Below are 14,276 nucleotides of genomic sequence, written 5' to 3' on the forward strand. Positions count from 1 at the left end.
GTACCCTTGCTCAAATGTAAAGGGTCTAACTAGAGTTCTAGTTAGAGCTCAGAGATACTGGGCCTTTGTGAGCTCCTGCTACCCAGACCACCATCACCACCACCAAAAAAATGTTTACTTTCCCTTTGGAGATTAAATATATGACACTATTATGATGTTTGAATCTCTAGGGTAAGGATTATGGCATATTGAGGATAGCAGTCAATATTACTCCAGTGGTACTGCAAGGCCAATAACATTTAATGTAGTGTCACTGGGATGGTGAGTTCCAGAAGTACAGTTATAGCCTACTATTAAGTGAAAAAAAGAACTGTCCTCTAAAATGTTTACATGGCAAGTATTCACCTCAAATGATAGAGAGGAGTGCTGTAAAGTCCCAATTACTTTAAACCACACTTAAGAAATAAGGGCTATAATGATTTACATTTTAGGCTAGATTGTGCCTAGTTTCATGTGGGTAATCCACACTACTCCAAGTATACCTCTGTTGGCGTACATTTTGGAAGGTGCAGAAAAATATACAGGTAAGTATGTACCTTAGAAGTATATTCGTTGGTAAAAGTTAAAATGAACACCTCAGTGCTCTGGAGTTACCAAGGCATAAACTCCAAAGAAAAAACACACATTAAAGACTCGCAATAACAATCCTGGACTCCAGCTGCCAAGAGGTAAAGTTACATAATAGCAAAAACAGTGTTCTAATCCAAATACCGACCTGCAGTAATATACTGAGCAGAGGCCATTTCTCCTGAAGCTCTTAAGGCACCGGCATACCTAAAAGATTCAGATAATTTGCATGTAATTAAGCTAAATCATATAAAATAATTTTTTAAAAATAAACAACAGGTTTTTAATTCACAAAAGAGGGGAGTGGATAAAATGGTCAGATAGAAATTAAAAAACACATTCTGAAAAAGGGTTCTGGGGAGATTCACTGAACTTGAGGTAATCCAAGTATTTCCGTCCTGGCAGTATACATCCTCTAGTTCTTTGACCCTCCCCCCCCCCCGCCCCAAACCATCATTTCTGCTATAATTGCGCTGAAGCAAAGGAAAGGCTGGCATCCCTCAAAGCACTTTTGCTCAAGGGTAAGTGAAAAATAGAATTAAAATCAAATTTTTAATGTATGTACTTTTGCACACACTCTTCTTCCATTTAATTCTGTCCCCCTTCTCTTCCTGTTTCTTGGAAGAGCCTTTCCTTGCTTAGCACATGAAAAGTAAGGCTGAACACTTGCCTAACCACAGGTTTCTACTGCTTCACATGGAAGCAACAACATCTGCTTCCTAAAATGATTTGAGCCAAGGTGGGGAGGAATAGCCACACTCAGTGGTTAAAGCAGATCAAAGCTATGGGGAGATCACTAGTTCTGGTAACTATTGTCACACATCTCCCTCTTATGAAACAATGGAGTGTTGCAAGGGGAAGAGAATGGGGACAAGAGAGTAAATAAACAAAAGAAGTTCATGTCCCCAAGCAGGTTCCCAGCCAGCTGGGGGGGTAGGGGTGAGGGTGGAGGGGAAAGAACGTGCACCAAAAGCATGGAACAAGACGGGGCACATTTCTGGTGTGTCCAATCCTGATTTCTACCAAGGAGAAGAATGTATTTTAGAAAAGCACAGGAAAGAGGGAGCACATGCAGGAGTTACTCCTTAGAAATTTCTGAAATATCCAATGCAACTTCCTCCATTTTACGAGATTAAGATATTTAGAGTCACTGTGGATAGTTTTCTGAAAACTTCCGCTCAACGTGCAGCGTTTGAAAAGGCTAACAGCATGTTAGGAACTATAGGAAAAGGATAAAACAAAATGGAAAATATTGTAATGCTACTATAAATCATGGTGTGCCCACAACTTGAATATTGTGTCCAGTTCTGGTCACCCCATCTCAAAAAGCATTTAGTAGAACTGGAAAAAGTTAGAGAAATTCCAAACCCTTGATCATTTGCCTGACTTCCATGAGAAGAGACTAAAGAGATTAGTTCAGTTTTAAGAAAAAGAGATGACTAAGGGGGGGGGAATATGATAGAGGTCTATAAAATCATAAATGATGTAGGAAAAGTGAATATAGAAGTGTTCTTTATCTTTTCACACAATACAAAAAATAGGGGTCACCCAATGAAATTAATAGGCAGCAGGTTCAATACAAACAAGAGGAAGTACTTTTTCACACAATGTACAACTAACCTGTGGAGATCACTGCCATGAGATGCTGTGATAGCCAAAAGTATAACTGGGTTAAAAAAAGAACAAGGTACTTTCACGGAGTGTAGGTCCATCAATGGCTACTAGCCAAGATGATCAGGGACTGAAACCCATGGTTGAGGCAACCCTAAACCTCTGACTAACAGAAGCTGGAAGAGCAAGACAAGGATGGATCACTTGATAACTGCCCTGTTCTGTACATTGCGCCTGAAGTTTGGGTACGCGCCACTATTGGAGACAGGATACTGGACAAGATGGACCATGGTCTGACCCAGTATGGTAGTTCTTATGCTCTTAAAATAAATTTTGAATACAATTTATAGAGCTGGTGGGCACCCTTTCTTCCGTGCTCCACTCAGAGGGAAGTAATGGATGGAACAGATCTTTCTTTAAGGAGGAGTAGGTCAGGTACATATTTTCTGTCAGGTGATGCTGCTGCTTCACTCACTGCTGGGCAAGTCTGGGAGCCTCTCCTGCTACTCCTATATCAGATTCCTCTTCCTAATGAGCCCTAACTTTAGTATGTAGAGGAGGGGCTCTGAGGAAACAGGCTCCTCCAAGATAGGAAGAGGGATCTGTGCTTCTCTTATTTCAACCTTGGACCTGGCTTCCACAAAAATTGATGTCAGGAAGGACCAGGGAGAGTATCCCTTTCATCAGAAAGAGGTATATCAACCATAGGAAGCTAAAGGGGGACGACGCTCCTAGAGGCCTCAATGGGATAGTTGATGTGAAGTGAAACCAGAACACTAAGCTTGCCCAGCTGAGCTAACTCAGCTTTACTTCCCTCCTCACTATCCTTTTGTGCTGCCATCAAGAAAGAAGAGAGAGGGTGAGTTCTGCAAACACCATTCAGAGCAGTGAATTTGTCTTTTTCTAGGGCTGGTTTCCCAGCAAATAGAATACTGCCACCTTTTATTGCATCCTGCCAGTTTTATAGGATATATCTTGACACTCACCCATGTAATATTTAAGATACTAAATACAGCACTAAAACTAAGTGTGAAAAAGATTTCCTGACTGAAATTAAGATTTATGGGATTTCCCCCCCCCCAAGATTATTTCTGAACAGTTTTCCAGTGTAGTTAGATGTGTAAATTTTACAGCCTAGAAATAGTTATCAAAAGTTAATACCAGGCAACATTGAAACCAGACTCATTACTTTAACAGTCAAATCTTGATTATTTAATAGAATGGAAGGCAATTAATTTGAATAAGTATTTGGATAATTAGTATTACTGTACATGTTACTCCTGGGGGAATTCTGCACGACTGTGTGGGTGCAGAACTTATGTCCCCTGCAGATTTCTTTGTTTCCCTGCAGAAAAATTACTCTCTACAGGGAATCAAAGGGAAGCTGCAAGAGGGATCATGTGCCACTCCCCAGCAGCTCAGGCGCATCCTTTCAGGCACCTGGGGCAGCCAATAGTGAGCTAAATTACTGTGGGAGGACAGGGGGCTTGGGGACTCCCCAGGTGGTGCTTGGTCAGACCCACCCCCAGTCCACCCAACCCCCATGCATCCAGACTCCCCCTCCACCCCTGACTCAGACCCCTCCCAATCTTCCCCCACCCAAGTCTCAACCCCACCCCGCACCTGGCCCTCCCCAGGTCCATCTGGTAGCTCCTACCCTGCAATGGGATCAGCCTGCAGTCCCATCTGGGCTGGGGGAGAAGCACACTTTCCCTGCATGGAGTAGCTGGGGCTGGGTCAGACCCACCCCCCAGAAACCTCCCCCAACTGCAGGAAGCTCTGCACCCCTCCCCCACCACTTCCTACCCCCATCTCTCCTCAGCTGCATGGGGAGGGGTCACTGTACAGGGAGCTGCTCCCCCATCCATCCAACCCCCATGCAACTGGAAGCCCCCATACCCAGATATTCACACTGAGCCTCACCCTCCCACCAACCCTCCCTGCATCTAGACCCCCAGCAAGCTCCTCCCCCTACATCCAAACCCCCCAACCCTGCACCCAGACCATCTCCCCACCAAGCCCCACCCCCTGCTGGGCCCCCCGCATTTGAACCCATACTGCAAGCCTCACTCCCTATTCACCTGGACCTCCACTGCACTGAGCCCTAACCAGCTGCATCCGGACCACCACCACCCCCAACCCCACTCTCCCAGCACCCAAACCCCCCTGCCACACCATTAAGCCCCCCGCACTGAGCCCCAACCACCTTCACCTGACCCACTGCATAGTCCCATTGCCCCTGCAGCTGTAACCCCATCCCCCATCACATCCGGACCCCCCACTGACCTGCCTGCACCCAAACTGCCCCACCCAGAACCCTCTTAACCCACACCTCAATCCCTTCCATAATAAGCCCTTCCATACTTGGATCCTGCTGTGCTAAGCCTGCCTGCCCACATCTGGTACAGAGGGGCAGGGCCCTGGGGTGTTTTCTGGGATAGGCCTGGCCCTCACGCTGTTTCAGGGTCGAGTGCAGCCTCACCGCCGAATCCACATCCCGGGATATGCGGGGGGTGGGGGGGGGGAAAGAGAGCTGAAGGGTAATCACAGAATTCACTCAGGATTACTGGGGAAATCAACTCAAGTGCAGAAGTGTCAAGAGTTTGATCATTCTACATGAGTGAAGTAATCCTGCCTAAATGACCATTATTCTCACAATTCTTGAATGTTAAAGACCTCTCATATTGTATGCCTGTTGGCTCGGTCACTGGAATTCTCCAAAGGTAAGTCTGGAAGAATAGATTTATCTATCTTGTTGACCCTCAAGACAGTAGCAAAATCCTTCATGCATTACTCACAATTAATTCGGTGTAGAAATTGGTTGTTTGCACACCTCAGGAAAATTAGGAAGTACGAAGTGTACTAAAAAAAAATGCTTGTGGATTTATAAAACAATCTTTCATTGTGTTGCCAACAAAATATAACATACTGAACATCACAAGCTATATAATCTGTAATTGGACAGTTTGCAAACAAGCTAGTGGACAGAGTTATGGAAAAGTGTTTTTGCAAAGGAACAGGACTGTTTCTTAAGTTAAATGCATAACACAGGTTTTTAGGGTTTTTTTGTTTGTTTGTTTTTAGGAGAGATCATAATACTTTAGACGAAAACAGAATATACATAAACCCAAGAAGAGTAGATGATCAAAGTTCAGCAACCTGCCTAAACAGTTTTGTGAAGTCTTATTTGCAGTAGACTGGATCAGAATTTGGATGTGAACTTTTTTAGGAGACAGAACCAATTCTCTATTAAAAATATTTTAGCTTCTATAAATATGCAGCCGCTTTGACTTCTCAGTAAGGACCAAGATGTAACCAACACAATGATTCTATTAGTCTGTAACTCTATTAAGACGACAAATTTTACACAACAGACACTTCATAATCCAAAGAAAACAATTTTAATCTTAATACTTTTGTACTGAACCCTACCTCTTAAGGGCCTCTTTCAGTTCTGGCACAGAGCGGATACACTGAACTGTAGCATTCATGTAACAAGTGTTGCCAAGATTTGTCAAACCACATGGTAACTCCATCTGCCAAGAAAATATACATGGTGCTTGAAGATTTAAGAGACATTTTTAATTATTTTGGTATAAATACTGTAACTCAGACAGTAGCTTGTTAGGACAGATCTGAAATTAAAGAAACCTGATCAACCATCATGTTACATCAAATTTTATCTACAAAAATAAATTTGAATCAATAGATTTATTAAAGTATTTATTTTTAGTTCCATCATCTTGTTAGTTTGAACTATTACACATTTTGGTGCACTTTAGTGCTTTTAAAAACATTCAAGAGTGCTTCATTTTATTTTTGTTTATGTTTTGGTATAGTGAACAGAATGAAATTTAGAGGGCAAATCTCCTAAAAGGAAGACATTTAGAGAGGTTCCAATTATAATCAAATTCAAACTTTAAAATATCTTTTTTCTTGCTGATTGCCTTGATAATCTTGCATACATGTTTTTAATGATAGTTGTAATATAATCAAATCAATGTTAAAACAAGGTCTATGTTCTCAGCAGAACTCTGAAAAGTAATGAAATCCATAGTTAAATTGTTAAAATATTGCTTTTGCTTTATCACTAGTTTACAGGGAGGAGTTAAAGTTTTTTGAATTTCTGAGGTCCTGAAGTTTACATTTTAAAAATATTGATCTAACTTCTTAAACAAAGAAAATGTTCATACTACTGTAATAACTGGACCATAACAATTTCAGGAACCATTAGAAATAATTGCACAAATACATTATGATATTTTGTAAAGCTTATTTAATAAAAAGTGAGCCAGATATCAGAAAAAATTGATTTGTACAAAATGAATCAATTATGCATTTGGATAAATTTTTGGGAAAAAGCATTAATCTAGCTACACAATCTGTGTTAGTGTGTCTGTTAAAAAAACAGAGAATAGGCATATTTGAAATTCAGATGTCAAAAATTCAGGGACATAAAATTTGGTAAGAGAAAAAACATGTAAAGTCCTTCAAATTTGATCCAAGATTGATATGTCTCCTTGTTCACCTCTATTATTTATAGTTAGACTAAGTGGCTGGATAGCTCTAGTCTCATAGGTATATATAATTTAAGAATCAATTATTTTCCTCTTAGACCATAGGTGGCTCTTACGTAAGTATTAAAATACATGTCAGTCCTAAATTACAAAGCCATCATCATATGGCTATTTATAATTGGCTACTGTACATGTGGAACAATAGTTCTGTGTTCAAAAGTCATGTTGGCTGTTTTGTGTTAATTAAAAAAATACCATAAAGAGCTTCTAGTTCAGATTAAGGACAAACAAAACTATTCAAGTTATTAAGAAAAAAAAATACATCCCGAACTAAGGAAACTTTTGTTTTCAAACATTAAATTATACCCCCCCCTTCTCCCTCCCCCAACAGATCCTCCTATCACAAAGAAGATTCCTTCTACTCCAACAGTTTAAAAAAAAGAGTTTCAAATTTTCAACTGGGAACCAATGTTCACATAAGGAGACTAGGATATTTTTAGGGTGCACTATTATAAATATAAAAAAAGCCACCAAATAATTTGACACTACTAGTAGTCTTTGTTCAAGAGAAGCTCAGGATCAAAAACACAAGGACGATACAAGTCTAGCTTCAGATGCCTTTCCTGAGCCACATCTTGGAAGTTTGCACTACAGTAGAATCTGAGAGTTATGAACACCGTGGGAATGGAGGTTGTTCATAATTCTGAACAAAATGTTACGGTTGTTTTTTAAAAGTTTACAACTGACTTAATATAGTTTTGAAACTCTACTGTGCAAAAGAAAAATGCTTCTCTTTTTTTTTTTTTTTAGTAGTTTACATTTAACACAGTATTGTATTGGCTTATTTTTCCTCTAGTGCTGCTGCCTGATTGTGTACTTCTGGTTCCAAATGAGGTGTGTGGTTGACTGGTCAGTTCGTAACTCTGGTGTTCATAACTCTGAGGTTCTACAATATGCCTCCCCATGATAAGGTTGGTTCAAGCCAAATGATATTAGTTAAATGAGCTATAAATTAAAGCAAACTTTTTACCATTCCTTCCAAAGTCACATTACATTGTCAACACCTTCAGGTTTGTTAGATACTAAAAATGATAAGTAAATAAGTTATAGTTTACGATCCACTTTTAAATAAACATTATAAATACACTGAAAAGTGCAGTTATCCAAAAGATAACAGGAATCCGAGGTACAAAATATGCTTACAGCTGAGGCTAACTGCTCTTCCGTCATGTCTTCTACAAAGACGGGTCGAGCTACCGGTTCCTCAGGGAGTGCCTCTGCAGAGCCCATCATTAATAAGGTCATCCCCTGTAATACAACAGATATAAGCAGACACATTAAAGAACATCCATAAAATACAAGTGCAAGAAAGGTAGAAATCTGCATACCTCTAAAATTTAGTAATTTCGGATATCTCCTATTGGAGGTAAACTAAATGTTCTCTTACAATGTCTATTTGATACTGCATTATTGTTTCTAAAGACAAAGATAACCAATGAAACAAAAAATGAAGTGAATCTATTGCTTTATTCTATTATATTTATATTGAATTATGAATCACCTTTCCTTCATGAAAACTAAGAAAAAGATTTTAGTCCATTAATCTCTAAACAGTACTACTAACTTTGTAATTATGTAGAAAATGCACAATAGGAAACATTTCTTAGTATTTTTTATGCAAATTTCCATTTGGCCTGGACACTATATCAGTCAGTAGCCAAGATCTTTCTAATAAACAGCTTTAACTAACATCAGGTTCCAATTATGACTAAAAAAATTAAGGAACCACAGAATACCCTTAAATGAAAACTCCCTCCGTTTTTGACCCTTCAGAGTCAAAAGTCTTTCATACTCCAGTACTGTACAAGGGAAATTACTTTATCCTCCTTTTCTTCGATCTTGGGCCTCAAGAAGTTAAGAGCCAGAACTATGTTCAGATTTGAAAGGATGAAAAAGTTTACGAGAATCTCCACATGCATGTGTGCAAAAGTTGCTAATTATTCAAGTTCAGACTACTCTGAATAGGAAGAAATTCACCCTTCTTTGGCTAAGGATTTGGGGAAGCTTGAGAGGGATCTTGTTGAATTTACTACCATGAAGACTGGCTTGTGGGTTTTGGATCTGTGTGTTCTCTTGGGATGGGAATACTAAGAGGAGGGGGAAGAGCGAGATGCCACCTCTTAGGACAGGGGAGCTATTTGAGGAAGTGAGAAATATTTCATCAAGGATGGCCAATATGGCATAGATATGAGGGGAAAATGGGTTGGGGATGCTCCACAGTATTGCCCAGAGAACAAGAGGTGGACAGTTAGGGGAGAAAGATACTGGTGCTATGACCTTTCCTGGACCAGTGTGTGCAAAAGGAGCTTGCCACAACCTGGGTGGCTCCACACCATAGACGTTTCCTTCCCCTTCGACCAACAGGTCAGTGTTTGAAAGTATGATGCTGGTGATGAAAGGGGTATATCAAAAAATTAGTAGTAAGTACCCAGAGACTCACCCCAAGTAGTATAAATTCTTGAAGTTATCCTGAAGTGTGGTTAGATTATTGGAGGAAGGCTACCAGCACCTGGTACACAGTGCAAGACCAGAATTTTACCTGTCTAGCCCTCAACACAATAGTATGCAAGTGCCTTTGCCATAGCTCTTTGATCTACTGCACCACCCTGCTGATACTGCATACTAGTGCTGGAGAGCTACCGCCAGGCTAGGGGAAATCAAGCAACTTTCCCCTGTTTGGTCATTAAAGATCCCCTCCCTACCAGACTGCTGCTGAAGCTAAGAGAAAGGAACTACCAAGTTCCTGCAAGAAAGAAGAGAACCATCAGGGAGAGCTCAGGAGCAACCTCTGCCTTTCCCTGGTCAGGCAGAATATTGGATAAATAACATGGATGTGTTGAGTAAAAGTGCTAGTAGGCTACAGGGAAAGAACAAAAACAAAATCACAAGAATCTCTTGCATTACCCCGGGAGTGGAAAAATAGCAGATAAACCTCATCAGTGTGACGCGTGAAAGCAGTACAGACCCTATACCAGAGAAACATTCCTAGGAGAGCAATTGAGTGAGTAGTGGCTATCAATGTAAAATGCAATAAAAAAAATTCTCAAAGCATATCAGGAAGACATTGTCATTTCCCCATAGGTCCTAGCTCACAAGGTTCTCTAACCGTATTCCCAGAGAACAAATGTTAGGAGACCCAGTGTGGAGATTTTGAAAATTATGCTTAGGTAAGACAACTACATCCTAAAATTGTTAGTCTAAAAGCAGAAAATGTAAAGGCCACTGTGGTTACAAAACAAAGCCTATGACAATTTTGATTGTGTCTCCCATTATTCACTATGGCGTTCCTATTTTTTCCTGAAAGTCATAAGACTATCACCCACTTATGATGGAAGTAATGAGAGACTCTTAAAAAGACCATCACTATAATAAAATGATCAAGTTTTAAGCAGTTTACCAATATTCAAGTGAATTTTTGATGATACTTACATTCTTGATTTTGATGTTGCCCCACTCATCATCCTATGTTTGAAGGGAAGAAAAGGATTGTGTTACTGTCTTACAGTATTTTTAGAAGACTCAAAAGGCTAACTGATGCTTTCACCAACATTAGTCATTTGTCTCTGAACAGCACATTATAGCAAAGTGTCGACACTTTACTAGAGACTATTCTTTTTCCAATCTTGTGTCAATCTAAACTAAAAACAGCAAGGTACTCTTTTCTAGATGGCTCTTGATAGTTTTACAACTAGTCAGCTCCAATATCTGTTTCAGAATGAAGGGAAATAAGGCAAATTGACCAAATTAAGTCATATTGGCATAAAAAGTGTATGGCAGAGATGCACTGTCTGTTCTGGATTGTTTTCACTGGCCTGCAATTGAGAAACAAGCTAAAATTCGTAACTGAGGTATACAGATAGAAAGTGCTGTTAAATTCTTAAGCGACAAAGAAAAACCAAAGGCGTGGGGAAAAGTTTTGAAATACTGGTTTGTGTTGACCACAATTTAATCAACCTGTATTTTGAAAAACATTTTCCAGTAACAAGCAACTGACCTACAGCATCAACACATCATACTACGTGTTTTCTGAACTGTTCATGGTCATGCATTTATACATTTGTAACATTAATGTTCTGATTAATGTTTAATCAACAGTAAGAATGTAAACAGAATTAGACAAATACAAGGAAGTTATTGGTGATTTCTACCTTTAGAGCTCCTCCCTTCACCACAACTTTCTGTCTGTCTGGCTGAACTCCAGTCAATGCGAAAAGCTGAGCCTTGAACACCATTGGAGGTTCATCAGTATTCAGCTCTACACCATCAAATTTCTCTTTCCCCCATTTTACATTCACTGCAAAAACAATGCATCACACATGTGGATCATTCTCTTCCACATGAGTTTATTTAGTTTCTAGAATTAACTATGAGTATATAATATTTTACCTAAGAAAGACCTTAGCCCCCCCCCACCATACGTTCAGTTTCAGGTTGGCTACCAACAAGTTTGAAGAGATTATTCAAGATTCATGTTTCACAATAAAACCAAGCAAAACTATTTCTCTGTCCAACCTTAAGAAGTCATTAGAAAGTTAATCCACCACAATCTACGGACCATGCTGATTGAAACTATTATCAATCATGGGTCAGTTAGTATAATTCTGTGTGGGATAACCCTATGTTCTTCCAAAACAAAACTAATACTTCTGGTGACAAAGGTTATTTACATGAAATTGCACACTGCACATGTCAAATATGTACCCAGACAGACTATCTTGCTTTATCTCAATGGCACATTAACTTTGTAGCCCCAGTTACACCACCACCGTTAAATGCTTTAATGCTGGTACAGTACAGTCACAAAATGATTTTAGCTCAGTGTAGTTGGACATAACAGGAATGTCCTGCAGCTCCAGTCATTTACATATTATAGGCAATTGACTCCTTAGCAGTAGAGCTGGAATCCATTCATGGCATAGCATAGCAACTGTTGCTAGGCTAATCCATCACTGACCCATGGCAGAGAAACAGCATGGTTTTCCAGCGGAACTGTAAATCTTCAGCCAGTGGGTTATATCAAATTCTGTTGTATATTTCTAAAAATTATTTCAGAATATTACTACTTCGTTGAAAACACAGACACAGCATACTCTATAAATACACTATCAGGCAAATTCATGATAGCCGCAACAATTTTGCTTCTATCAGTTATGGCAGTATGTTTGTCCCTGTCAAACCAGCAACTTAGGGTTTTTCAATAAAGGATAAAGCAGCTGTGATTTAATAAAGGATTTTCCATTATTTATATAGGTCCAGGATAGCAGACTATGGGAAAATGACCAGGGGGTGATTTTAAACAATTTTTTCCACACAGACATAATAATCTGTAAAAAGAGCATGATTTGCCTGTCCTTCTGAATTTTTTCTATACATTTGTGATTTGTTTTTTGCCATAAACCCATGACCTCTCCCATTTGTTTCTCATGACAAATAAGTAGCCTTAAGCAGGGTAGTGCAGAGTGTTCATTCTTGAAGAGGCAGGTTCCAATCATTTTTGCAATTTGTTCAAACAGAGAAGGCTTTGGAGTACAAAAAAAGAGTTCTTATGTAAACCATGCTAATAATCAATTGCACGAGTATCCAATCTGAATGTTAAATATGCTGCAAGACAATAAACCTTATAATCTCAGACACGACTATCTTTAAAAACTTAATATCCATAGAAATACACTGTACAAAATTTTTCCATGATTTTAGATATCGTAATAGAAATTTCCAGCACTTTCCAACATACAACTCATCAACTAGTGCCCAATATCTGTGCTCCTGATAAGGAAATAAAATAATTCAAGCGAAGATTATACAAACAACTAAAACAGAAGTCAAGCTATCTACTGAAAAGCATCAGGGATGGGGGTGGGGGTCAAGTAATGATGCTTTGGCCATGCAGAATAGAAACAATGGATTGTTTAAATGAGTTTGAGATGTCATATTTACTAACTCCAAACAAGGCCCCCCAATTTGCAAACCACAGTTGAGGTTGCAGGGGATAGATAAATTCACAGTACCATTTTAAATTCATTGGCCAAGCACTGAAATGTTCTGACAGGCCTTGGAGGACTGAACTGTGAAATGCACACACACCAGCAACAACTCCCTCAAGAGAGCCACCAGAGAGTGGGAGTTTCCAGCTCTTACAGCTTTTGCCAGTAACTTTCCTTGGTGGAAACTGCGGTGGGTGGGATGAGATGCAATTGTGCTAAATTGCAACTTCTCTAGTATGAACTAGAATACAGTGCAGCTTTCCAAAAAAAAAAAAAGCAGCACAGGCTGATGGGCCTACATTAGGAAAAGTGAGAGTAGAATTATTTGTTGTTTGGTGAACACCAATGTGTTTAGACAAACAGATAAAACCAGTATCAACGGTTTTTAAATTCTCTGTATATACACCCCCACAGCACACACTTGCTGCATTGCTCGCTTTTGTAAAGCACAGGAAGTGTCCCTCTCCCCAACCTCCAGGAGAAGTTGATGAGCACGGAAGTGCTATAACACCAGCCTGCTCTGCGGTGTTTACAGAATGCAGCAGACGTGATTTGTTTGCATTTCTGACACTGACCCACACGAGACTCTCATAAGGAAACTAGGGAAATGTGGTTAGAGGAGATTGCTATAAAGTGGGGGCGCATCTGGTTCAAAACCTGATAGCTGCTGCTGGTCTATACTGGCTCACTCTGAGCCGAGTGAATCTATCAAGTGGGTCCCCGGGGGTGGGGGAAGTGTCTGTCCGCGGTCCACCCTAGGGGCATTTTCTGGCGCTCCGGGGCATTATTAAACAGTTAAGCGAGTGACCCACCGGGGAAAGGCGGGAGCGCCCCACGCGGGGCCCTCGCTGCGCTGGTTCAGTCGCTCGGTAACTCACGCGGCCCGGTTACCGCCCACGAGCCGCCCCGGGGCTAGCGAGACTGTTCCGTGCTGCCCCCCAGGCGCGCGCCCACGGGGGAGGCCCGGCGCCGGCCAGCGCGGGAGAGCCCGGCTCACCTGAGAAAAGCGGCATGGCGGGCGGGCGGCGTGTCCCGAAGGGGGAGGGGGCGTTAGTCAGCGGGTAACGGCTCCGGCGCGTCCCACGCTCAGGGTCTCATTCAAACCGGCCCCTCACGATGACGCTGCAAGCGGAGCCCGGGCGCCGGAAGCGGTGGGGGAAGCAGCGCGCGCAGCTCCGGAAGGGGCGCCGGGGCTTCCTGTCACATGGCCGACTCCCCACTGCTGCGCCCGCCAGTGCCGTGGGAGCCGGCGCGCCCCCCAGGCTCGGGCGCAGCTGCGGGGGGCTGCGCGCGCACTGCCGATCGGGCGGTGGTGCCCGGGTTCAGCCTTCACGAGCTTAGCCCCCTCCCCCACCAGTCCGAGGCCACCTCAAAAATCACCGTATTTCCCCCTATTACTTCTCTGCGCTGCTAACTTGCAGCCAGGGGCCACCTCCCGGCCCGCCAAGCTAGGTCGGGTTCCTGGGCTGTTCTTTCTTGGCCTTTCCTAAGAAACTTGCCAGCTCTTGGGATTTTATCGTTTGGGGGATTTTTAGCG

General features: G+C 41.4%; 1 protein-coding gene across 1 annotated transcript in view; it reads right to left on the reverse strand.

Annotated features, from left to right (window-relative positions):
* USP14 (ubiquitin specific peptidase 14) overlaps nucleotides 1-13,908 on the reverse strand; it is a 32,418-nt gene extending 18,510 nt beyond the window's left edge. The window contains exons 1-6 of the mRNA XM_034762737.1: nucleotides 13,737-13,908; nucleotides 10,904-11,049; nucleotides 10,185-10,217; nucleotides 7,899-8,003; nucleotides 5,611-5,714; nucleotides 716-774 (exon numbers count right to left, since the gene is read on the reverse strand). Coding sequence (XP_034618628.1) covers nucleotides 716-774; nucleotides 5,611-5,714; nucleotides 7,899-8,003; nucleotides 10,185-10,217; nucleotides 10,904-11,049; nucleotides 13,737-13,752 — 463 coding nt within the window. The 5' untranslated portion in view covers nucleotides 13,753-13,908. The remainder of the gene's footprint in view (nucleotides 1-715; nucleotides 775-5,610; nucleotides 5,715-7,898; nucleotides 8,004-10,184; nucleotides 10,218-10,903; nucleotides 11,050-13,736) is intronic.
* Between the last annotated feature and the right edge of the window lie 368 nt (nucleotides 13,909-14,276).

The sequence above is a fragment of the Trachemys scripta genome, chromosome 2 (assembly GCF_013100865.1).
Source record: "Trachemys scripta elegans isolate TJP31775 chromosome 2, CAS_Tse_1.0, whole genome shotgun sequence".
Classification (NCBI taxonomy): domain Eukaryota; kingdom Metazoa; phylum Chordata; order Testudines; family Emydidae; genus Trachemys; species Trachemys scripta.